Source organism: Rhea americana, unplaced genomic scaffold (assembly GCF_003343005.1).
Source record: "Rhea americana isolate MKP2758 unplaced genomic scaffold, rheAme1 scaffold_332, whole genome shotgun sequence".
Lineage (NCBI taxonomy): Eukaryota > Metazoa > Chordata > Aves > Rheiformes > Rheidae > Rhea > Rhea americana.
The window spans coordinates 167131-192127 of NW_028186460.1; the positions used below are offsets into that span (position 1 = coordinate 167131).

The following is a 24997-nucleotide window of genomic DNA, read 5'->3' on the forward strand; positions in this document are numbered from 1 at the left end:
TAGGGCACCTACATTTTACAATGTGGAATAGCAAGCAAATTTCCTGCATGTCTTCATTTTGTGATAAATAAATGACTTCATTTAATATCAGCTTCTATTTAATTAATGTCAGCTTCTATTTAACTTTCCAAAGTTATTTTTTTTAATACATTGTAATCCTAATCAAGAAAAAAAATGAAAAATTGGGTCAGGGAGGGAAAAAAACATAACTTTAGAGAAAGACTACAGGTTTAAATTGAATGTATCTATGTGTGCATGCATGCACATTCCCACGGACTTCACCTCCTGCCACACCTTTGTCATGGCAAAGACTGTTACAAAACACCACAGGCTCCAATCAGCCTCACTCATTAGTACTCCAGATAGTCCCCAGCCTTGCAGGATTTCATGCTTAGGGAAAGCGTGATGTTGTACAGGTTAAGGTGACTTGCAACATAATTACCACAACTATCCTTTCTCCAAAGTTAATGAAAATGAGAACAAATATGAGGAGATGATGGGGAAAAAAAGAAAAAAAAGAAGATTAAATGATAATGTTAATTAATACCTATGCAGTCCTTTGAAGAAGTGGTCACAAGATGGGTTTTAAAAGAACTGGGGAAGGAAGCATTGCTGTTGAGAGCAAGGGAAAGTTCCAGGCTTAAGGGAAAGCATAAAAGCGGATTTGAAGACTGAGCAAATACAGGATGGTGAAAGTTTGCAATGAGAATTGCCTGAGCTGAAAGAAGTCAGAGGCCAGTGACAAGAATGCTAGACAGACAAAGCCCATGGGTCTTCACAAATGAGGATCTGACATCTTTTCCTCAAACATTACCAGTTAGACTGAAAATCAAGCAAGATCCCTTACTTAGTCTCAGACTRACCAATGTTTGTAGCTTCCAAGTATAACCTAAGAAAGTTAAGGCTATTTTTACAAGMTTAATGACTTCCTGGAATACATTTTTGGGATGCTTTCAGGCCATCTTTTACACAATTCGAAGTACTCTACAATATCATTTTGTGCTTTATTTTTATAATGTTAAAATTACAGAATGTCATCTGCATCTCTTACATTGGATGCAACTTAATCCATTATACAACTGTTTCCCTATAATTAGACTTGAAATGTAATATATTGTTATTCAGAACAGCTCTACAATGAAAAGGCCAAAAAAATCAACAGCTAGATCAACACTTTTTAAAACTTCAACATATCAGTTGAAGTTGTAACATCTTAGTTTAAAGAATATTTTATTGACTATCAATTAGCTGAAGTTTGGGTTTTCCAAAAGAAGCTCTTCTGATCATTCCAACTTTACTAATAGTACAGAGCGTAAGCACTCACAAAGTCTTACAAGGCCTCTTTCCAAGCAGTGATGAACTTTAAACCAACTATTTCAGAGGCTGATTTTTCACAACTGCAATTACAAATCACTAGAGGTGAATATATTAAAAAGCTGATCTTAGAATTCATGTTATGCTTGGAATATATAATCAAACACTGCATAAAGCACCACACTCTCTACCACCTTTCTGTAAGGCTGTTATGAAAAACAGTATCAGAGTGAGGAGTATCTCTGACTGCTGCCTAAGAAAAAAACTTTTGATTCCTAAATAGCTCAGCAGTTCCAAATCTCTGATGAAACAGACTGATGGCTAAGCCAAATTCACGCTATCCCAAGCTGCTGGGGATGCTTCTCCACAGGACCTAAGAAAAAAGAAAGGCCTTGCTTTTCACCTCTCCACACAAAAACTGACTGTTTTTATATACACACACATCACCACTAGCATTTCTCTGCAAATAGTCAGATTTGTACTGTGCCTACTGGTAGGCAACAGGCTGGACATTTTTCCAATGGTTCTTGCACTGTTATTTGGTTATATATGGCTCAAGCTTTTGTACAGTGAGTTGCCACTGTACTATACCACTATGTATCAGAGAGATACAGCTATTTCAACAGTATGTGTGGGCTGTTCTTTACTCTCCAGCCTCATRCAGGTATATAGAAGAACAATGTGCTCATTCCTAAAACCCAGTTCAAGGWGCAGTGGAGCAAGCAATCCCCAGTTGTTCGCTTGAATGCAAACATGTAAGGTCAAGCCTTACAACACGGACAGTGCTGCTGTGAAGACTCAAAGTATTAGGCTAAAGTAGAAAATTATGTAGGATTTCTTGACGAATCCTAGTTCTCTTGTCTACCTTAATTCATTCCAAATTTTCTAAATGTTTACCACTATCGCCCAAGTACTAGGTGAAAGCACCTTCTTTTAAACAGCAAAAGCATATCTGACTGCTCCATTTTAACAAGCTATTTGTCATAGCTACTGCTGCTCAGTGCTTGGCAGTAAGTAATAATGTAATTGAAATCCAAAAACACTTGCTGCCCTTGCATTCAGAGGACCACAGGACTTTCCATTTTTAACATTAAAAAACAAAAGTTGAGATCAGTAATGGAAGTTTTAGAGGAATGAAGCCAATCAAGGTAGTGAATATCATGTCCGGTTTCATTAAATAATACAGCATTGCTCAGTGGCTGTTAATCAGATTAGTTTTCCCCATTATCATATGTATTCTGTATAAAGAGAGGGATGTTAACACTCAGAAATATCTTATAGCTATCAGGAAGGAGAAATTAAACTGCAGATTCGAAGCTAGGCATGTACACAGTTGGTCTGTTTTAGCTCTGTCACATACAATTACAGTGAGAATAAAATCATAATGAATGTCAAGATGCAAAGATAAAATACTATGACAAATCTCCCTATTAATTAAACAAGTTACCTGCAATGATATAAAGCTTTGCTTCCAATCCCACATGACTACACAGCAGAAAATTAGATTTTTTTWAAAAAAATCTGTTCAGTAAATGCCAACATCCTCCTGTACAATTTCCTCTGCTTGTCTTACGAGCAGACCCTCCACTTAATTCCTGCTGTGCAAATTTCATTTTTATTAAACTCTTAATCTTCTTTTCAAATTTGCCCTCTCCGTACCTTCTGAAAATGTTTTAGACGATTTCAGAGTTAAATCACACTTTACTCAGCAAACTGAAAAGACTTTTTCCATCCTTTCTTTCAGATTTTTTCCAAACTATTGATCAAAATGTTAAGACCTTGCCTGAATCCGGGTAGTAGAGTCAAAGGGTAAGAAAGACATTGCAATACTCTTCTCTAGCCCAGGTCTCTTTCCCAGCTCCATGCTTATAYGTATCTACTTCAGCCTCTTTTACTTGCCATGTGATACACAAAAAAAARGGTGATGTAAGAGATTTGCTAACAGAACAGTATTTAGTTCTTTGTTAATTGCAGGAGTGCATTAAATTCAAGAACACACTGTATTTAATAACTATTCCCTGCTGGAAGCACAAACTTTCAAAACTCCCTAGTGTTAAAATAGGCCTTAATGGTAATTGTTTATTTTCATTAAAATGTTTGCCTCTGCTGTCAACATTTACCTAGCAAAGAGGCCCAAAATTAAGAATGTAGCTTAATTAGAAAAGGTTGCATGCAGAAAACTACATAGTATCTAGCAGAAGGAATGAACAGTGCTAAGGTCTAGTATGATCGGCGCACAGGTATCTTGGATCTTGTAATGAAATCAATAAAAAAGTGGGGGTTATATATTTCAACATGATTTGGTATATAAGTATTTGCTGACATTGATAATTATATTTTTGAGACAACTGCACACTGCTGATTTTCAATTTTAAAGTATGCTTCTCTTGCTATGGATCAGCCAAATTTCTGCACAGCCCATTGGAGTTCTGCTACCTATACTAGTTGGAACCACAATTAATGGAACKTGGACTAAAAGAGGAAAATCTAATACATATCACAGCGGTATATTTTCAATACAAATTGTTATGGAATTTGGATTAACAGCTGTTTGTTCACTTTGTACAAATCAGTTCTTTTAATGGAAAATTACAACAGTATTGAGTTCTCAATTTATCCATCATATKAAATGACTTAAGAACAACTGACAATAAGTAAAATTCATTTGTTCTATCTTCAGTCATCGGGAACTGAAATGCCTAGCTTAAAAGATTTCTCTGGGCTCCCTGAAGTCAATAGAGAGAGACAGATTCTGAGGGCAATAAACTTCACTTTAAATTAGATGCTAAATGTGTGTGAAAACATGTGTTTTCACAATCGTTAAAGAACCCTATAAACCACCACTGCTGCTGAAAGAGATGGTTCCTCTCTAGCCCCATGCCTGCCACTGCTCCTTCCTCTTGTGTTGACATTCACATAGTTTTTCAGTAAACTGCACTGGCATACTGAATAGACTAAAAGCTAGCTGGCAAAGGAAAAAAGATTAATTTAACCATTGCTGTATTCTCCGTGGGGCCACACAAATCCGCAGCACAACAAAAGGGGTAGAACTGCTTTGGTTTGGTGGTAAGATCAGTTTATGCCTGGGCAAAGTTGTAACGTATCTCTAGCAAAAGATAGGCAGTAGGCACTTATCTCTCTCTCTCTAGTGACTGTTAAGAAAACCTATTTAGCAAGATGACTGTCACTTTTAGAATAATAAAGTTAGAGGAGATGACTAGTTAGGTATGCTACATGTCTTTCCAGCACAGTCCTAACTATATTAAAATATTTAATCCAAAAAAATCATCATTTTTTAAAAAATGAAGGACCAAAAGGAAATGAAATAGTAAATCAGCATTAAGAAACCATTTTGTTCATGGAATACAGGCTCCCTCTGATGGTCAGAACATAACCTGCATCATCCATCCATGAAAAAATCTGCAAGTCCTGTGGGTTAAATATAGAATTCACTTATTCAGTTCTATCAGCTTCAAATACTATTCATAATTTAATTATTAAAATAAACAATTAAGCCAAATAATTCATTACCTTTTCCAAATTCACTTACTACTTGAAATATTCTGTGGCATAGCAAAGCTTAGTATGTTTTCTTTTATTAGTGTTATTAATATCTCTCCTTCAATGTCCATGCAGAACACAAGGTAGCAGGTGAAGTAAATATTCACCTCACAGTGTAGAAGAAACCATACATAAGCTTAAAACATCAAAACAGTATTTCTGTAACAAACTAAAATTGGTCTTGCTGAAAATCAAACCAGCTAAAGAAACAGTGTCTCTTCCCTGTTCTGCAAACAACAGAAAGATTAACATTCCGCAGAAAGTAACGTACTTCTTTCTCCCAGCTTCAGTTTTAAAATTAAAGTTTTCTAGGAACACAAGCAACATAAAAACGTTTCATAGTCAAATTGTACAATGAACCAGAATCAGGGTCTGACAATATTTCTATCAAACATACATAGCCTCTCAGCAGCATACATCACAATAGCAGTCCAAGTGTTTCCAATACTTTTTCTCACTACGGTTTCTAAAATCATGTGTCAGGATACCACTCAAGCAACAAGAATAGCAGGTATAATTTTACATGCAGCCTCTTTTGAATTAATATATTAAATGTATTGCAGGAAATGAACTCAAAGGCTCATTTGTGTTAATAAGCTTCTTTAGATGAGAAGGTATATTCATCAAGTGCAGTTGACTAGAATTCAGTAAGGTTAGTAAAAGGTAATGAGTACACGCTAGTTCCCAAAATAAGATCCATTGAAACTAAGAAAAATACTAGATTCAAGAAAATGCAGAAAATCATAAAAGAAAAAACAATCATATTATCTCTCCATTCATTAAATTATCATAAATTATGTTAAAGGCATTACATATCATACATTTTAGTGTGGGTGAGGGAGCTCCCTAACAACTGTCTCATTTGCCTTGTTGGTACTGAAGCATCCAYATGGATTCTTTTGTTTAATACTATTTCATATCCTAAACTGCACTGCCCTGAAAGCTATCAGTGTATTAACTAATGATCTATTTTGCCAGGTTACTTACAGCAAAATCCTTTCAATTAAATCTAATGAAGACACACGTAGAAATTATTTAATATGTACTTTTTTTTTCAAACTCATACCTCACCATTCATTAATTTAACATGCAACTAGCCTAATTTTTGAATCACACTTACATAAATTTGCAGTGTCACATAACTACAGATGCGAACACGTCTTTCTTKTGTCGGTGTTAATATAAAAACTAAATTCGCTCTCATGAAATATGTTACCTGTTACGAAATGATACTAGCATTTCCAAGAAAGCCAAAAAAGGTAACTCTGAAATCAGCAATAATTCAAAATTTACAGTTATGACAGTCAACAAGAATGTTAAGATACGATATCTTGAAGTCATACCATTTTCTTCTGGTAACAGTCTTCGTACCCCACTTCACAATTAAATTCAGATGAAACAAAGATTGTTGTATAAGTATAGAGACTAAATGACAGGCATAAGGCCAAGAAATGATCCTTGCAGCTGACAGAAACAAGTACTGAAATGATAAGGAATGTTTTTACTAAAAAGTAGTAGTAAATAATAACAACAACAACAACAATAATAATATGCAGCTGAAGTATTACTGTATGCAAAGAATTTTCACCAGTAGGTATCAGTAAATATTATGCTTTACAAAGAAAACAATTTTGTTTTTTGTTTTACAGATGGACAACTAAGAGAAAAATCAAGTGCTATAACTGAAGGAATCAGGTTTACTTACTCCTTTCCCTATTACCTTCCCATAAAGACTGGCAAAAGACTGACCTTACTATGARTTAGTCTATTGTGAATGAGTGTTTAACTGAAAACAAAGGTTGAAATCTTATCTCTCATCTGTCTAATTCTGATCAAAATCTGGAAAATTAATTTAAAATATGCAGAAAATAATTTATAACAACCTTCATTATTCTTTAGAGTTAAAAGATAATTAGCTTTCTGTCTCTAGCAACTTTAATTACTTTTAAGTTCTTAACCTAAAAATCTAGAAACCTAAAGCTGAACTCAAGACAAGGAAAAGGAAGCATAGCTTCCAAAAGAATGAAAAAATACTTGGTAAATGAAAGATTTGAAATAATTATAATATTATTCAACAGCTGAAGCCTCTCTGGAACCATAAGTACTGTTCCATTTCTACCATACTGAATTTTAGAAATAATTCTCTCTCAAGAGCTTCTTAAAATTTTTAAAAGCATTGCTTCTTAAAGGCATTGCCCAATAACAGCATAACCAACTTAGTAAGCTGAAAAGTTCTCTCTCAATCTCTTCTATTCAACCTTTTTTCAGAACGCCAGTTACAAAATTTTAAACATTTTTAAAAATACTTCAGAAACTGAACTAATAAATTGCTAGAGAACACAATGTATAAAGAAGTTTTTTATCCTTTTTTTTCCCTGGGGACTGCACAAAAGGTAGCATGACAGCAGCACTCTTTGCTACTCTGCAAAATGTCCTGTATGGGTTCTTGCACTATTAAAAAATGTTGTGACCTCACATTCCTCAGAGCACAAAAGATAATTCATCAATACTGAAAAACTCTTTTAATGAGTYTTTCCAAGGAATAGTTGGAATTGCTGGGATAGTTTAAAAGSACACTGATGAATTACGACAGTTCTGTTCGCTGAGACTTTTTTATTTAGTATCTATAAACAGCATAGCTTTAAGGACCAATTTGTAGACGATACAAAAACTCCACTTTACTTTGTTTTGGTCTAGCTACTGTCTGCTGATTCTCACCTGATATTTAGACTCCTTTTAACTTATATACTCCTAGTGATTCTGAGAACTGTATCTTTGGACATATTTTATCTGACTGGCAAAGACAAGACAGTGGTCTTAGCTGCACTATAGACTGAATTGAGAGTTTTGCTCTTGAAGAGCACATCTGGGTGCACCTCTGTAATAGCATATGCCTGCTACATGTTTTAGTAATGTCATAATTGCCAGACAAACACACTGGATAATGCAGAAGAAATCCTCATTGAACAACAAATACAGAGGTTCCACAACTGCAAGAAAATTTTCAAGCTAAAGTTGCATAGAATCCAACTCCCTTCCTCTGGCAGACCAGTGATGTCCTTTTTCCGATTTCCCCTTATTCTACTAGCTCTGCAGAGAAAGGCTACATGCGACTCTATATATGTGTATATGTATACAAACACACTTGTGCGTTTGTGTGTGTGTGTGTGTATGTATATATATATATATACATACACACACACACACATATATATATACACACACTTACATACACACACAAACATATATATGCAGGTGTGGTAAGGTCTAATTAATTCCCTGGGATTTAAGACTGATACACACTAAGTAAGGGAAACACAAAGCTTAAGACTTCCCAGACCACTGTAAGGGAAAGAATATCACTCAGTCTCTCAGAGCTTAGCTCAGCAAGGTGAACATACAGAGAACTATGTAATTTTGCATTTAACAAAATGCATCTGAAGATACAGTTCTCAGAGTCAGTAAGTATGAACGTATAAACTGAAAAGAGTGTAGATATCAGTGGAGAGACAGCAGACATTACCTGGACCAAAACAGAGCAGAGTTGTTGTATCCATGTACGAATCTGCACTGTATTATTTATGATACTAAACAAAAAGATCTGAGGGAACATAACTGTAATTCATCAGCTTCCTTTTCAACTATGCTGGGATATCCATCACCTAATCCTTTTAGCTGTTAAAGATAAATTAATGTTGACTAAATTGGCACTAATATACTCAGCTTTGTGCTCCATCATCATGTAGGGCTCAATTTTTTAAGGTTGTTGAAAAATCTTTGAAGTACTTGAACTATATGAACAAGTAGTACCTGCTACTTCTGTAAGTATAGCTGTATGATCACTTTCTGCCAATTTCACAAATCCAACTTCATTTTTGAAGTGATCAATTCCTTGAAAAGACAAATCCACAGTTCTTCCTTTTAGGAGATCTTCTACCGAATCTTTGCTGTCTGAAAGAGCACCAACTGCTCTGTCAAGAGGAAAGAAAAACATCTATGAGAAAGTGAGTATTAATACTGTTTACGTTCCAATTAATCACTCTATCCAACATTCTCAGAGAGCTTTACTAATATCAATTATCTACTTAAATATTTTTATATTACTTCCTATCAGTGCTGTCAATATTATTTTCACCATTTTTTAAAGGTAAGTAACTTCACATAGCCAGCTGTAAAACCACAGAAATAGTGAGGCAGACCAAGCAGGTGTAATTTCTGAGACTAATTTAACTCAGTCCTCAAACTGGCTAGTGACTTAAGAATACAGTGTCTCTATTGCTTTGTGCACTTGATTTAAATAAACTACTTATTAGGTAGCACTTGGTATTCCATTCTCAAACACTATACTTTTGWTCATCTTAAATCTAGTAAAATCACTCAGATCATTTAAGGACAACAATACAACACTGCTCAATTTGAAGCTTTCAGACATAATTTTTTTTCCTTTTAAGATTAACCCGTACAAAAAGGCAGTCTGAATTTTATTTGTTCCACTGGGAAGAAGACATTTTTCTTCATTTTTTTTCCTAAAGAAACAAACATGAATCTGCAGGGTACTGGTAAAACTCCAAGTCAGCTATTTCATACAGTACTTGTCTAAAGTCTTCTGAGATCTCATCTGAATAGTCTAAGATTCTGCTTCATTCAAAGTTACTACAGAATGTTATAAATGTTATGAATATAAGTTATTGACTCTTTATATATACATGCATATACACACACATATATAAAATGATACAGAAATTACTATTAATCTCTGAGAACTGCTAGGAAAAGAACTACAATATGAATTGATGCTTACTTTCTTTAAGAGATAAGCAGCACACATTAGATTATGCACACATAATCTACATAAAACTTAAGAAACAGGAGCAATTCTAGTAACATTCTAATGATCATTTTAATTAGCCATATTATATACACATACAAATARGTGAAGTATTTGTTTTGAACTGCACTTATTTTGAAATGATTCATCTGTATACAAACATACAAACACACACACATTTAGTGTCTTTTAAAAGCAATCTCGCATACTTAATTCTTTTAGTTCTATTCAATGAAACTGAATACAACCTTTTTATTTCATTACTCTTATGCTGACTTTAGAAACACTAGATGGCAGTAACAGCTTAAAAATTCTCAAGAGATTTTATTTTAGTCTTTTCATAGTATCTGGAAGAAAGTCGTCACCATGATTTCTGATCTCTTTCCTATCATATGAAGCAGGCTAAATTACATTCTTTATGCCTACGCATTTTAAAACTACTTTGCACAGTTTTCCATTATGTTTGCCAAGATGGAGCCTTGAATGAGAATTGCGCAAGAGAACTTACCATAGGCCAGGTAAGAACGAAGCAATGTTGATTATACACCAAAAATTCCTTGATTAATATATTCCTCTTATTTATTTAATGGTTTTAATCTACAGTCCAGTAGTATTTTAGCTCTCACATGGCCATTTTAAGCAACAATGCAATTACTTGTTCCTTGACAAAGACGTATTTCTCTTTGGGTATAGTCTCYGCCATTTACCTTACCATTTCATCATAATTACGCAAAACTGTTCCACTGTCTTCTGTCTGTGCAATAGTTGAAGACCTTTCAAAAACACCATCTAATATAGATTATATCTGTTAGATTACTTCACAGGCCATAATTTATTTACCAAGATGAACCTGAAAAATCACTCCAAAACATGTACAGATATTTCACATACACTGTGTCAAAAATTGCAATGGCTTTCAAGTAGTGAATCATGCACACAGTTAAAATCTATCCCTGGATTTTCTGCATCTGAAAACGACTGCACAAAGAGCTTTCAGCCATGGAGAACTTTGTTCCCCAAATGAATGAAGATTTATATTTCCATATTGTAGGGTAGGCTGCAGAAATCACTGACCAGCTCAACTCTGCCTCATGAGGTCTACGAAAGGTCMATTCAAATAGTGCAGTGTGTTTTCAATCTAGCAGTGTGTCACTGAAGATTTAGTTCTATTTTTTATTTCATATACAATCTTGTACATGCAGTGAAATATTTAGAGAAATTGTTATCATCTCACTCTACCATACTTCTGTATTCTATCAGTCATTTTATAGCATCTAATCATTGCTTTATAAGAATACAGCATAATGGCAAACATTACCACCGACTTCAACAGTAACAAACAGAACAGTGGTATTCTCTTGTCATTGCATACCCAAGTAGTATTTACAATGTTTAAAATAATTTATTCTGACCAAAGCACACAAACATAGATACACAGCATTGCTACACTCAGTACATTCAGTTAGTGAGTAAACTAACCCAAAGGAATAACAAGAAAGTTTACAAGCACTTTACTCCAAACTGGGGTAAAGACTGCAGAAGCAGTGCCTGTTGTTTTCTGTATTGTTGCATTGTAAATATTACAGCACTTAAAATTTATGTAAGTTCTTTTTTAGAAACTAGTACATTGTTCAGATTTCTTGTTAGAAAAAGCAACATTGCAAAAAAAGCCAAACTGAATCCTTTCAGCTCTCATATTTATAATGAAAAGATCAAATTCACAGAGTTTTTGACAGATAACAAGCAAGCTGGACTGTGACAACATAGTCTGGTAACRAAGGGATTATTTACTGGGAAAGCAAGACTCGTAATTTCTAGTACCAATCCTATGGCTGTGTATGCATTTTACATTAAAGTAAATGGATAAAATACACCTAGGTTGCTAGCATAACCTAGAAATCCTTTCCTTGAAGGGAGTGCTGTCCCAATTTTCTTTCTTTTCTCTAAGATTTTTTTAAATTGCACATTCTTGATTTCATAGAGTTTTACAAAATGATACCAAGTACATTCATGAAGGCTAGACTATAGCCTATCAGCTAGGAAACCTGCATGGGACTAAATTCCCTTAGAAGGAGACCTGAATTACAGATCTTTGGAGCCATTCTCAGGGCCAAAGCCGTACGTACTAAAATACCACACAAAGGTAACACTATCACTATGACCACTTCGTATTCTGTGTTTTTGAATTGAAGTTGCTGCTATACTTTGTATATAACATTCTTTCACACATTTTTGACTTTGACATTATTGTGCATACACAGCAGAAAAAATGTAGACGTAAGCAACTAATGGATCCAAACTTAAGGATCTCTGAACGTTCATCTCAGATGCCTACTTAACTCAATGCACTTTGTTTGAGGGATTACTGTAACCCTACATTACACACAGGTTCTTTTGTCAGTCTGGATCTTGGTTTCTTTCCATTAACCTGATATCAAAAATTGGTGAAGCAAAGAAAGGAAAAAAATCAGTCTTTTACTCTTCAAGTTCTCCCAAAATATTAAACATAAGACATCAATTAGGAAAAAATAAGAATCACAAATAATAGAAAATATAATCTAGAATACCTGAAGACAGCTGGGCTAGATAGCTGTAGGAGGCACCTGGCCAGGGAAGGGGCGAATCACTGGGGAAACTGCTGCTGACTAGAGGACAGCTCCTGGGTGCCTGGACTGTGGAGTTCTGCTGGGAGAGGCAGAGAACAACTCCATCAGTAAGTGCTGGGGTGGCAGTCTGAGAGCCAGAAAGGAGCTCAAGGAATCAGAAGATACTGAATTTAGGAATATTTGTTTTGATGCTTAGGACTCTCTGAAAAGTATTCATGAAAAGGCATACTGGCCTTCAAGATCTCCTTTCACATTCCCTTTTAAAAAAGTTAATTCTTAAACACCTTTAAAAAGAAATCTTGCGGACATGGTGGTTGTTTTCATCAACTTTCAGGTGCTACCACTGATCAATCACCGACCAGGGCAGAGAGAAGCTGGTACGCACAATCCAGGGGACAAAAGGCATGTGGAGAAGAGAGCAAGTCCAGCAGATTCAGAATTCCTTGGTTTCCTTTCTATTCTCTGTTACCAGCTATGTGTTTCTTTCCCTTCAGATCAGAGTGTTAAAGGAGGAAGCTGTCAGACTCTTTGTTGATATCCTCAATGGAGAGATAAGMGAATAGAGGCCTGAAGGATTTAGTATTACAACATTCAGGGAAACAGGTATGAAAAACAACCAGGATGATTTGTTAGATGTACTGGTATCTCATTACTTTTGGTTGTGTTAAATGTTTTCAGCCATAATACTTCCTATTTATTAGAAGTATGTCTTTGACTACCAATTGTTTCTACATTCTGTCTTTGATTCTGCCTTTCTTATGAGCAATCTGTAGTTTAAAAGCCAAATTTTCGGGGGGAAAAAAGATTCAATACATGCACTTAACTATTAGAGACATTATTTTGTAACCGCATCACGATATCCAAAGCAATGTCTCACTGCAACTATTAATTAGTTGACCTAGATAAGCCAGTATATGGACTGTATGCTTCCCATTGCAGAAAAAAATCAGCAAGATATATGACAGAGGGAACCCTAAAAAGAACTCGTGGGGGGAGATGAAAAAGCAAGGCCTCGTAAYGCTCTTTCACAGCATTAYGAGGATCTGATAAATTTTGGTTCAYGAGCAATACATTACAAAATTGATACATAAACAATGGAGGAATTCCAGATGTTCTTTTAATCCCAGCAGCCCATTCATCAGCATTTGGTTACTGTAACAGAGTATTATGCAAAAGTGTTAGCGATATCAATTCTAACACTCTAGCATGCAACTACTGAAATGTCACGTATGTAGGTCACAGGACACGACATCCAAATAGAACATGCAGACCTGGACACAGAAAGTCTGTGGGTGCAGGACTATGAAATGCAAAGCATGTTTTCATTTCAAATCAAAATTAAAGCTAGGTACAGAAATTATTATTATGAATATTCACAAATTACAGTGATATAGATAGGCTTAAAAGAACATCTTATTAACTACTGAACATATAAAGTAGGCTTATCAGATGGCAATACAGCATATGATAAACAGTAAAATACACTTTTTATAAAGCAATTAGTCACATCTAACATTTATACACATACATGATATTATCATACAACATATATWCCTTTCCGCAACTTTTCTACCTTCTGTATGATCAAGAACTCAGCTTTATCACTGAAGCAACATAAAAATCATACTTTCAGTAAGGCCTAATAGTCACCCCTTTTTAAGTGTAATTATATTTTCATTGGAGAATACTAAATTTACTTAGCRTCATAGAACAACTCTAACCACATGAGGCATTAGCTTGTAGCTAACTGTTATTTTATTCAAGTMTTTCAGTGACAATTACTAATTTGGCCTATAATATTTGCTGAGCTATGAAATTCTGAAAGTTCCCCTAACTGTAATCTGTTTAACGTCCCCGACATCAAAATATTGTTTTGAAATAATTACTTCAGCAAACACRAAATTTATGCATGCAAGTTCAAGACACAGTCTGAAAAATGCAAGAAAAGAAGCGTGCTTTGTGCAGAGCTCATGACATCTCACCATAAGTTTAAAAAGCCAGTAATTGAGACTAGCAATTTAAGAACAACATTAATAAAATATTTAGTAATCCTAGTAATTTATTGTTGACAGAAAATAAGCATCAGTTACCCCTTCTAGTCTTTTTGTGAATTCTCCCAACAAAAACATTTGCATATACTTAGTTTAACAGAAAATACCTACGTGCTAACTTCTTCCTTACTGGATAAATGCATCACCAATAATGTGACATGTAATGAGCCATGGTGAACCATTGCTTTGGAAAGTCTATGATCCTTTTGTATTATCATGTCTTGGACAGCCTGAATACCACCAGCAATCTGTGAGGAAATAAATGCACAGAAACAACAGTTAGTCATGCATGATACAAGGAACAACAGTTAGCCATGACAGTTACTGTACTCCATAACGCAAGTGAACAAGAAAACTCACAAACTGAAATCAAACATTTATGCAAACCATTCTAGCAGAAGTTTCGTCATCTGATGAAGCCTTTAATTGGCCTGAGTAAACTTAAAGTTGGTAGAAACAGAGTGATTAGTAAATAACTGGTCATTCCCCCATCACATCTCAATAGCAGCTTGTAGCCCAAACTTTGACAAATTCCTTGAACAGATTAAGATCATTCAGTTTTGTACTGCCAGTAGTGCAAATCAGAGGTTTCTTAAAGGACTTTCTCTGCTCTTTCTGATAAATTTTGTTATACGCAGGTACGCGTCTGGAACTAGAAAGAGCTCTTTGCAGGATCAGACTCATAAGAAACAGAGGAATATTCAGTACATAAGTTATATCTGATTTACAATTCTGATTATCCTGGCTGAGAGGTAAGATAYAATTTACATACGCTCTTCAAATATATTTTAAGGAATTTCTGTACAACATTTACGTAGTTACAATACCATCAGTTGTCTTCTTTAAAAACACTTAATTTACATTTTATTCGTCAGAAATTACTCCTATGGTTACATGYTTTATGAAGTGTATCTGAAAAAGTTTACTGTGCTTGCAATTACAATAATCCAACTGCAGTTATTTAGAAGAACCTGCAGCAAAGCTTGAGTATATTAGTCAAAATTAAAATCAAACCTAAAAACCTTGACTCTTTGACAAAATGTCTGATTTCTTAAACCATAGTAAGCAAAGATATTACAGACAAATCAGTTCAGGTGCATATAAAAGAACCATTTAGAGAATTTAAAATTTGATCTTTCATTGAAACTGATCAGAGAATGCTATATAAATATACTGTACATATTGGCTTTCATAACACAAGCACAAGTCACTTTTAGGTCAAAAAAAAAGTTATATTTCAATATATTTCAGCAATTCTGTTAATCACAATAAACATACTAAAAAAAAAAAAGAAGAACAATATAAAGTAAATGGTCAGTACTGTTGGGACCCAGCCTTTTAAGACAAGTTTTGCCATATAGGCAAAAACAGAAGTGTCTCACGTGATGTAAGACACTGAAAAAAACTGCACCGACACTTTGATCATAAATCATGTTGCAAAAATCATCTTCCTTTACAAGTCAGAATTTATCCTAGATAAATGGCACTTACTGTATTCTTAGATGCAGGAAGACTGCAACCCACATTTAAACAAGACATATCATCAGTAAACGTAATCCCTAATAATTACAACATAGTGACTACAAAGATTACTCAAAAAAAGAAAATGCAGTTTTCTAGTACAGAAAAAAAAACTTAAATTTCAAAATAAATAGTTTRTGTCTTCATTTAGAATCTTATTGCATTTTCAACTATTGTTTCTAAATTTAACGTGCAGGTGCACAATCGGAAAGCTGAGAAAGGAAAAACGTAGATGTAAAGGTAGAAGCCCTTCAGAACAYGCAAGACAGGTGCTAACAGTTTGGAACTGAGCTACCATGCCATGAAGATCACCCTAGCTCTAAAAAAAGATCACTGCTACTCAGCACTCAGCTTTCCAGCCAATGCCTTCCAACTCCTCAGCCAGATAGTCTCCTTTCCATGGTGCCTCTAAGTTCCCTCCTGCTCATGTCCTGAACTCCTGCACTACACCCAGATCTTGTCACATACTTCAGTTATGGCTCAGACAARGAGCAGCGTATGTTATGACTAACTCTCAGCTATATGTGGTTGACTGGCTAACAAACATGCATATATATTCGTTGCTCATCTGGCAGGTCTGAAAGAAGAGCTAATTGTTATACTCACACCACAAGTCTTTAACTCAGCAAGCACGTTCCTTCAAGTCTACCTCTTTTATACAACCACCAATTACACAAAAATKGTAGGTAATTAATCCTTCAGAGATGTCAATCTTGTTACCCAAATTTGGGCAACAGGTTCAAAACCCATAAAYGGAGTCATAACAAGGTAAACAGACAGGCAAATTCACAATTGTGCAAGCTSCATTAAGAAACCAAGCTAAAAACTTAATGAGTAACATATCTTTGGAACTGCTGGACAGCAGTTCCAGCTAAACACACCAGAAAAGTATAAAATGTGCTGCCCTTTCACTGATAAAGGCAAAACAGAAAGAACATAGAAAATGTTTTTTTCTCTCTCTCTCTCCCAGAAATATCACAAAATTCTAAATAATCTACACTATTTTTTTTGGGGAAAAAAAAAACTCTCAATTGTATTTTTGTGAGCTTTGGGAATTTATTTTTAGTGTGTTCTTCCAGAAGTTATGTGATCAAAAAATATTGCAACAGCTGTAGCATAGCCATCAGTATGCCATCACTGCACAGAATCTAACTTTTCATTCCTTCTGTTCTCTTCAATAAATATAAGGTGAAATTAACTGCTCAGTGCAATGAATTTTAATTACACAAACCAAGACTCTTCCTACATCTCCATAATAACTAGTTATGACCCATTGTATAAATACTTCTGAAGCGYTATATAAGCAGCTATTTACAGTACCTTTCAAAGCTTTACGTTAAATTCATCTACTATCATGCTATTTCATTTGATATTTCATAAGTTAAGTAAAAGAAATATCGAAGAGCAGATCATACCCAACTATTCCCTTCTCAGATTATTTTTTAAATTGCCCCAAAATAAGGATCCTAATACTGATTTCAAGGTCACCTCACCCACTGCTTACAATAAATTACTCTGAAGAATAATAACACAACTTAGTTTTGCTTCTTGCAAGAACGTTACTAGGACGTGAATACAAAGGCTGTAAGCTTTACATATTTAACAGACTAATTATACCTAATTATGCTCAAGACTAAAGGATACTAAAAGAGTAAATCTACCAACTGATAACCCATCAGATAAGATATAACTTAAAAAAAGATAAATTTATAATCATTCATTTAACTACTTTTACAAAGCTAATAATACAAAGTTCAACATAAATTCAAAATTAATGGACCACCTGAAGATTCAAAACACAATTAAAATGAAAGAAAAAAAAATTAATTTGCAAGAAGGACAGTTCATTAAAYATTGCCAGGAATACCCCTTACTACAAAATGTTTCTCTTTGTAAAACTTAAAAGATACTATCTATAATATGAAGAAAGACTACAARTGCCTACAACACCTCACTAGAATAAAATAAGACCCTCACCAAAAAAGTCTTTCATTACTAACTGAAGCACCACTAGCAATTACCAGCTCCCCTCTGGCTATCAAGACACCAGGTGTTTAAGTCTAAAGTTTAGCTAATGTTGCCTATATGCATTCCAGTGTGTACTTTCTACTTTCAGAACAACTCTACATCCAAGGCARGTATAAACAAAATGTTATAGTGCAGTCTTAGAATTCTCAAATGCTCTGAGATCTAAAATTCTTCATCCTTTACCTCTGCAAATGACAGGAAATTGTAATTACTAAATACATGACATATAAGAAAGCATGCATARTTAAGAATTTTCCACTCAGCCAACAATTTGAAATAGTAACAATTGTAAGCAGCAACTGTCAATTATCAGAATATATACCCCTGGCACTATTCTTCCAATTGTTAAATCATGAGAGATAACTGGAAGAAGAGTTATTTCAGAGTAAGATGGCGTAAAAAGTCTCCCAAGATATTTGAGTCAGGTTCTCCCGCAATATTGTCAGATTAGTCTCTATAATCTCTTTTTCATGTAACATTTTTCAAAGAATCAAAGACTACACTGTAATTTTCAGACTTAGTTCGCTTTCATTTTCATTTCAGACTCTCTCAAGCTTTGAGTTGCTCATAAAATGTGTACTGTAGATGTATGTTAAGTTAAAAATCATCTGTGAGGCATCTGCTGATAATAAAAAAAAAAATCTGAATTAGGAAATGGTGATAAACTGGTGGGTTTAACACTTAAATATAATATATCTACTTTCCTTGCTGAAGACACAGAAGTTATCACAACAACCGTATCAGTCAGGCCCCACAGCATATAAGCAGTCATCCTCATCTACTATTAGGTTAAATGAAACAACATATACTAACTACAAGACAAATAATTTTCTTAAAGAATGCACTACCCTTTTTCAATCCATTTGAAAGGCATCTGATGAAAACAACAGCTCTTTCATATTTGACRCAAGATGATGTATTTCACTGGAAAGTTTTTAAACTACTAACTGCCTATTTAAAAATCAATAGATTCAAATTTAAATCTTAAYCAAATACATTTTATTCTTATATACAAAAATGAAAAGGGGATGAAGAAGTGAATTTGTCTTCTGAGATGTTGCCTGTGTAGTAAAAAGATCATTTAACAACTCCTGAGATAGGTGCRCCTAGTTCTTGTGCAGGGCAACTATTTCACAGATAGAAGAAATGACTCACGGATAAAGTATAAAAGTACAATGCTTYCCCCCCTCCCCCCAACAGTGCTGCAAAGTCTTTCTGCAAAACAAATTGCAGGATCAGGACTAAAATGGGCATTGCTACTAGAATTAAAATTTTACTMAGATAAATAATAGATCTCTAAAACATATCTTCTCCTTCACTAAAACAAAAAACAAGAAAACTGAAAATATGAATTTATAATGAATAAAAAGCTTGGACTGAGATGATTTATTTGCTTGGACCTACGCAATCAAGTGAAAACCTTAGTTTTAAGCAACATAATGAGTGAGGAAACTTCAAGACCTTAGAATGTGTTGTTACACAAGATAAATTCCTGCCTCTAAGGAATGCTAAAAATATATTGCTAAGGATTTTCCTGTTTAAATAAAATGAAATGACAAAATAACCAACACTGAAAACAGAGTATAGGGGGGAATTTAAACCAATTTCTATCAAAATGATGTAAAATCCATAAAACTGACAAACTGAATAGACAGAGAAATGTTTTTCTCTTATTTTTTCCAGATAAACCCTTTTATTCACAAAAAGGTAGATAAATAAAAAGTCACTATTTGAATAGACTGTGCTTTGAAAAATACTTGAAAACAATTTATTTTGCTCAAGATCAGACACTGTTTTGTACAAACACAAACACATGTTGAAATAATTTTGGCTACAGTAACTTAGTATAATACAAGAATATTACCTCTGGATTAGTAATTGGGATAGAAATGAAATAATTTGGCTGATACTGTTTTTTCTTTTTCTTCTTTCTCTCACTGCATTCTTCATTTTCCCTTCCAGTAGTCCTCTTTCTTTTCTTTTTTATATTTACTTCAGAGGTTGAACATACTGAAGAGAAAAAAAAAAATAAACAACTGTCAGCATGCAGACAAATCAAAATAAAGATATACTTAAAATCATGCCAGAAGGAGCTGGACTTCAGTCTGCTGACTGGAGAATGTCTTCTCAGGCATCTGATGTGCCTGTGCTCTGAACTGTCTGACTGGGTTCCCACTTCAACWTGAAGTTAACAATGCCATGCAAGTGAAGTACTGTGCTTGAACAGCCTATACCTCTAAACAGGGCTTATTAGCCTCTAACATAGACATATGGTTTCCAGACAACTCATGGCACATAACCAACTCACACAGTAATGGAATAGGTCTGATACTGTCTGTGCTTGAACATGAACATGACTTTACAGCAAATGGGCCAATACAAAGCTACAAAATCCCATGCACACTGCATTTTGAAATATAATGCAAAACAATATACAGGATTATTAAAGGGAAAAGGTTATATTAGACTAGGGACTAGTCAATCTCAAGCTGCAGTTCGTGGACCAAATCTATCCCAGAAGAAATTTCATCCAACCCAAAMCTACTTTCTACCTGCTCCTTTTCCAAAGACCCCTTCCAACTTGGGGAAAGAAAACTGCATGTGCCCAGTTCTTTCAGTGTTCCATAATTTTCTTCCAGCTTACTTCTGCAAAACTTTGTAGATCCTTTCCCATTACACAGCCTTATGCATCTCCACCAGCTGATGAGACTGCAGGCATCCACTGTCCAATTACATGTGTATTTCTAGCCATGTGTTGAGAAMACATATGTTGGAGAACAGCTTAAAAAAACTCATCATTACATTTCAGAAGCTTACATATAGTAAGATAAACAGGCACATAAGATGCCTCCATCCCATGACTCAGTCTATGATGGACCACAGAATGGTAAATTTTAGTAAGTTCAACTATTTGCAGGACTGAGTACTAGTAAMAGAGACTCTGGACTTCATTCATTTCTCAGTGAGATTCCATTCCAGATGAACAGCCAGCTGTACTTGCCAGCAGACAGGATCAGGAATCGAATGTGCGATACATCTATGCTTTTACAGTACTTTTATTTAAACATACTTACTAGCAAATTCATCTTCAATATCTATGTTGACAAATGGCATTTCTACCATCAGAGAGTCTACAGAATCTGGAGAAGCGCATCGTTCTTTTCTCTGTTGTGTGCTTCTTTCATTCTCTTCCAGTATTTTCTTTTCCAGTACATTTTCCAGCTCATCTGTAATATATTTAAAATAACGCACCGGGTCTTAGATTTCAATATAAACAACYAAAAGACATTACACACAAGCAAAGTACAAAGTATGTTTCTCTGTTTATTAACAAATAAACACTGACATATAGCCCCRTTAAGAATGTTACTGTTCTTCCTATGTCAATACATCAGCAAAAATGCTTCAACATTGTATAAAGTAAAAAGAAAAGGATTTCAGCCTTCCACTTTTGATAACAAATCTTCTTTTCCAGTCCTAAGTAAAGGCAAAAATGTGCAAAAAACTGACACAGTATCAGAAAAGTCTTTATCTATCACCTAAAGTTCATTATAGATAATAGTAATGACAAATAAAATTCAATGTAGATAAACATTGACAAATTACTTTCAACATAAACACATAGAAAATGAGGCAAAAAGGAACAGAAAGGGAATCCTCTCTTTACACATAAGACAGTGAGTTCTCAGCTGACTGTATCATTCAGGAATGAGATCATTACCCTATTCCTGTTCTGGGAGATGCACACAGCATAGTGTGTTACAGACAACAATGACCTGAACCTCTGGTTTTATAGACTTAAATTTTAGCATTTAACTTAAAAAAGGAACCAATGTAACTCACAATTCATTTTGCATATATAAGGATTTATAGATATACTACAGAATTATTTTATAGTAGTACCACAATGAAAGAATGGGTTAATTAACAAGTTATACAAGGGTACTAACTACGCATGAGTCATTTTCCCATATCTGTTTCATGTTTCTGCATCGCTAAGCTCTAATACTTGTGCATCTATACCTTAAAAAATAAAAAATTACAGTCTCCTCTAGCATCCTTCAACAAAAACTCTGCACATAATCAGACATGCAGCAATATTCCTTTGGGACAACTCCACAATGGAATTACTGTAGTGGAAGAAACCTTAGCTCAGAATTCAGTTTATCACAGGACAACTCATTACTACAGACAACATACTTTCAAAGCTCCTCTTGTAACCAGCACAGATATTCYAAATCTGGCCCCAGAGGAAAATCTGGCCGCAAAAGTGCATATGATGATCTTGTGGCATGCAAAACTACATTACATGTATAAAATCAATGGTGCAGAGCCCATCTGGGTTATTATCACCCTGGGGAGTGTTTCTTGCCTGTATCATTTTGTGCTAGGGAAGATAATTAATAGAAAAAATGGAATGAAGGGCTAATTCATTTCAGCCTAAAGTAGAGAGGCRTAAATCACTCTGTCACTCTGTGGTTGTAGTCTCCTAAAGTTAAGCCAGAGGCTAATAAAGAGGAAAAAGTGTTTAAATCAGTTGCTAGTTCCCCCTGTAGACACTAAAAAAACRTGCACAACAAGGTTTGTTAAAGTAGCAATGTATTTATTGCTTAACATCTAGATTAAAATACAGCTCACACAAAACGGACTACAATCCCTTTGCTGTCACTGATCCACAAGCATACAGAAAATAACACACTTTCCTTAAAAGAGATCATTATTCGAAGGACACAACAAAATCCATGAAACAGACTAACAAGAAAGTCAGTCTCAGGCAGAAAGTTACCAAAAATACTCAGAAAAGCAAAATCATAGCCAGCTGAAAGCAAAAATCAACACAGAAAGTGAAGTTCAACACGATGGGTTGAGTCAGTCTAATAGTACACCGATGCTAAAGGAAGGAGTCCCGCTCCCTTTCCCTAACCGCCAGCCACATGCTCTAGGTTAGTACTCTAATGGCTTAGAAAGCTCAGTAAGCTCACTAAGGAAGTCGTATGAACAAGAAATGGGGGGAAAGGGATGTGCAACTGTAAGAAGAAAGGGCAAGCAGAACCATTCTTTTTTGGCAACAGCAAGTCCTTASACCAGCACTGTTTATTTTGCAGATCTACATGCTACTTGCATTTTACATACTGATTTTGTCATTTCAGTACTTTAAATAAAGGGAATTCCTTGAAGGACACATTGTGAGATGCRGATTTATTCACAAAAATCTGCAATTTTTGTGGACATTATCATATTTTTCTCATTAAAGGATCCAGTTTCCTTGACAAAGATCCCATACAGTCTGCCAGTATGTTAAGACAGATTGTGCAGAAATTTTTGATCTGGATTTTCTCTTACAAGAGCATAAACATATCAATTCTTTTGTGTAAACAGAGCATGGTTGTGGTGATTTTATAAGACATCTTCCTGCAGCCTTACTTCATCCTCTTGTAATTCCTCGCACTTGTAAAATCTAGATCAGATGCCAAACATAGCCATTACATTACCAACATGTAAATAACAACAGCCACATGCCAGCATGGAAARCCACTGTCAAAGTACACCAGCCATAAGTGTAGTTTGGCTTTGAACATATTTTCATCTACTCCAGGTCTACAGAGAACCATTTAAAAACTGAAACTTGGTAGAAGCCTGAATCTCCTGTCAGGCTATGAGAAGATAACCTACAGCTTTGATTTCTTAGGCCACGACCATGTAAACAATACCTCTGAAGACATAAATCAACAAAAGATTTGTCAAGGTAGCATCAGTTGCAGAACAAGGACTCGCATAAATTTGAGSTGTGTATATTGCAATTATGTCCTCCCTTTGCCCTGCCTCCTAAAAAGGCAATATACCTGTGTCACTTGAAAAATTCTGTCTGCTCACAATAATAGATTGGCATAGTAAAGGTAGTAAAGGCACAGCTAGTACTTAACAATGTCCCTTCCCAAATAAAGTATCTGAATTTAACAGGCACTACTTCTGAATCCTACAGTCCCAAGYAAGTAACTTCATCCCTCACCTTTTCTGAAATGAATTATTTATTACAGAAATCAGCAACAGAATTCAAAAAATTGTACTTTAATCATTAGAACAAACTAAAGACTGAAGATTTTTCAAGTCTTTACATAATGATGATAATCTGAGACGTAAGTAACATATCTGAGACACAAGCATCCACAGGAACTCCTTGAGCATCAAAGCTGTCTTAAGAAACTTATTTCTAATTGTACGACTGATTAYATTAACCTAAATTTCACCTGTGAACAGTATTGCTCTATCTGTATTAGTTTAAATGGTACCTGCTTTCTTGAATATTTGAGTCATCTGTTCCAGCAGAATCAAGATATGTATAGATCACAAATGAGAAAACAGAAAATTAAGGAATAGAAACAGCTGTTTTGCTTTTTAAAACATATGAGACTGTATTTCTTCTCAGTCTTTTTCTCTCCATACTTTCAGATAAAATACTCTTCTATTATTTGACATGTATACATTAGAGTGAGATTACATCTCCAGACACTATTCCCTTATGTTTGACAAGTGAATCTTTTGGAGACATTTTAACAGAAAGCTGCTGCAGAAACACATGGTCTTGAACCCCTGCTGCTGGCAATAGCAATCACATGACCCAGCTTAAAAAAAAAATAAACTTCCTTTAAAAAAATGGTTAGTTTAGTACTCAGCCAGATTCGATAGTTAAACTCATGGCAAGAAATAGATAGTAACACGCATAGATGAAAGCAGAAGCCCTTTTCAGCCTCTGACCAGACTTGAGTCATTTTCCCCATGATTTCCCTGGCCCCTGCTGCAAAAATCTACCTTTTGCTGGCATTCAGTGTTAGGTGTGTATAACCACGCATGAGTGCGTGCCCGTGAACAGGCGTGTCTACACATATAGGCACCAATCTGTGCGTGCGCTCTGCTACATCGTGCTTCCCTTGCGGTGGGTTTTAAAGTTGTGCTGAACTCGCCCGTTTGAGGGCTACGGCCCAGTAACACAGGCCGAAACCGCCGCAGGCCCCAGCCAGCCAGGGCCTTCCGCGCCGCGAGGGCAGCTCCGCCAGGGCCCGGGCGCGCCGCCAGGCCGCGCAACCCCC

At 35.1% G+C, this 24997-nt stretch overlaps 1 protein-coding gene across 3 annotated transcripts in view; it reads right to left on the minus strand.

Moving 5' to 3' along the window:
* Nucleotides 1-24919, minus strand: part of AKAP7 (A-kinase anchoring protein 7) — a 94586-nt gene extending 69667 nt beyond the window's left edge. For 2 of the 3 annotated variants that reach the window (XR_014896597.1, XM_085311114.1), the window contains exons 1-5: nucleotides 24720-24919; nucleotides 20984-21136; nucleotides 19774-19919; nucleotides 14472-14608; nucleotides 8686-8846 (exon numbers count right to left, since the gene is read on the minus strand). Coding sequence is in view for 2 of the 3 variants with exons in the window: in XM_085311114.1 (XP_085167240.1) it covers nucleotides 8686-8846; nucleotides 14472-14608; nucleotides 19774-19919; nucleotides 20984-21136; nucleotides 24720-24732 (610 nt within the window). In the remaining variant the exon portion in view is untranslated. The remainder of the gene's footprint in view (nucleotides 1-8685; nucleotides 8847-14471; nucleotides 14609-19773; nucleotides 19920-20983; nucleotides 21137-24719) is intronic. The other variant, XM_085311115.1, reaches the window with a different exon arrangement.
* Between the last annotated feature and the right edge of the window lie 78 nt (nucleotides 24920-24997).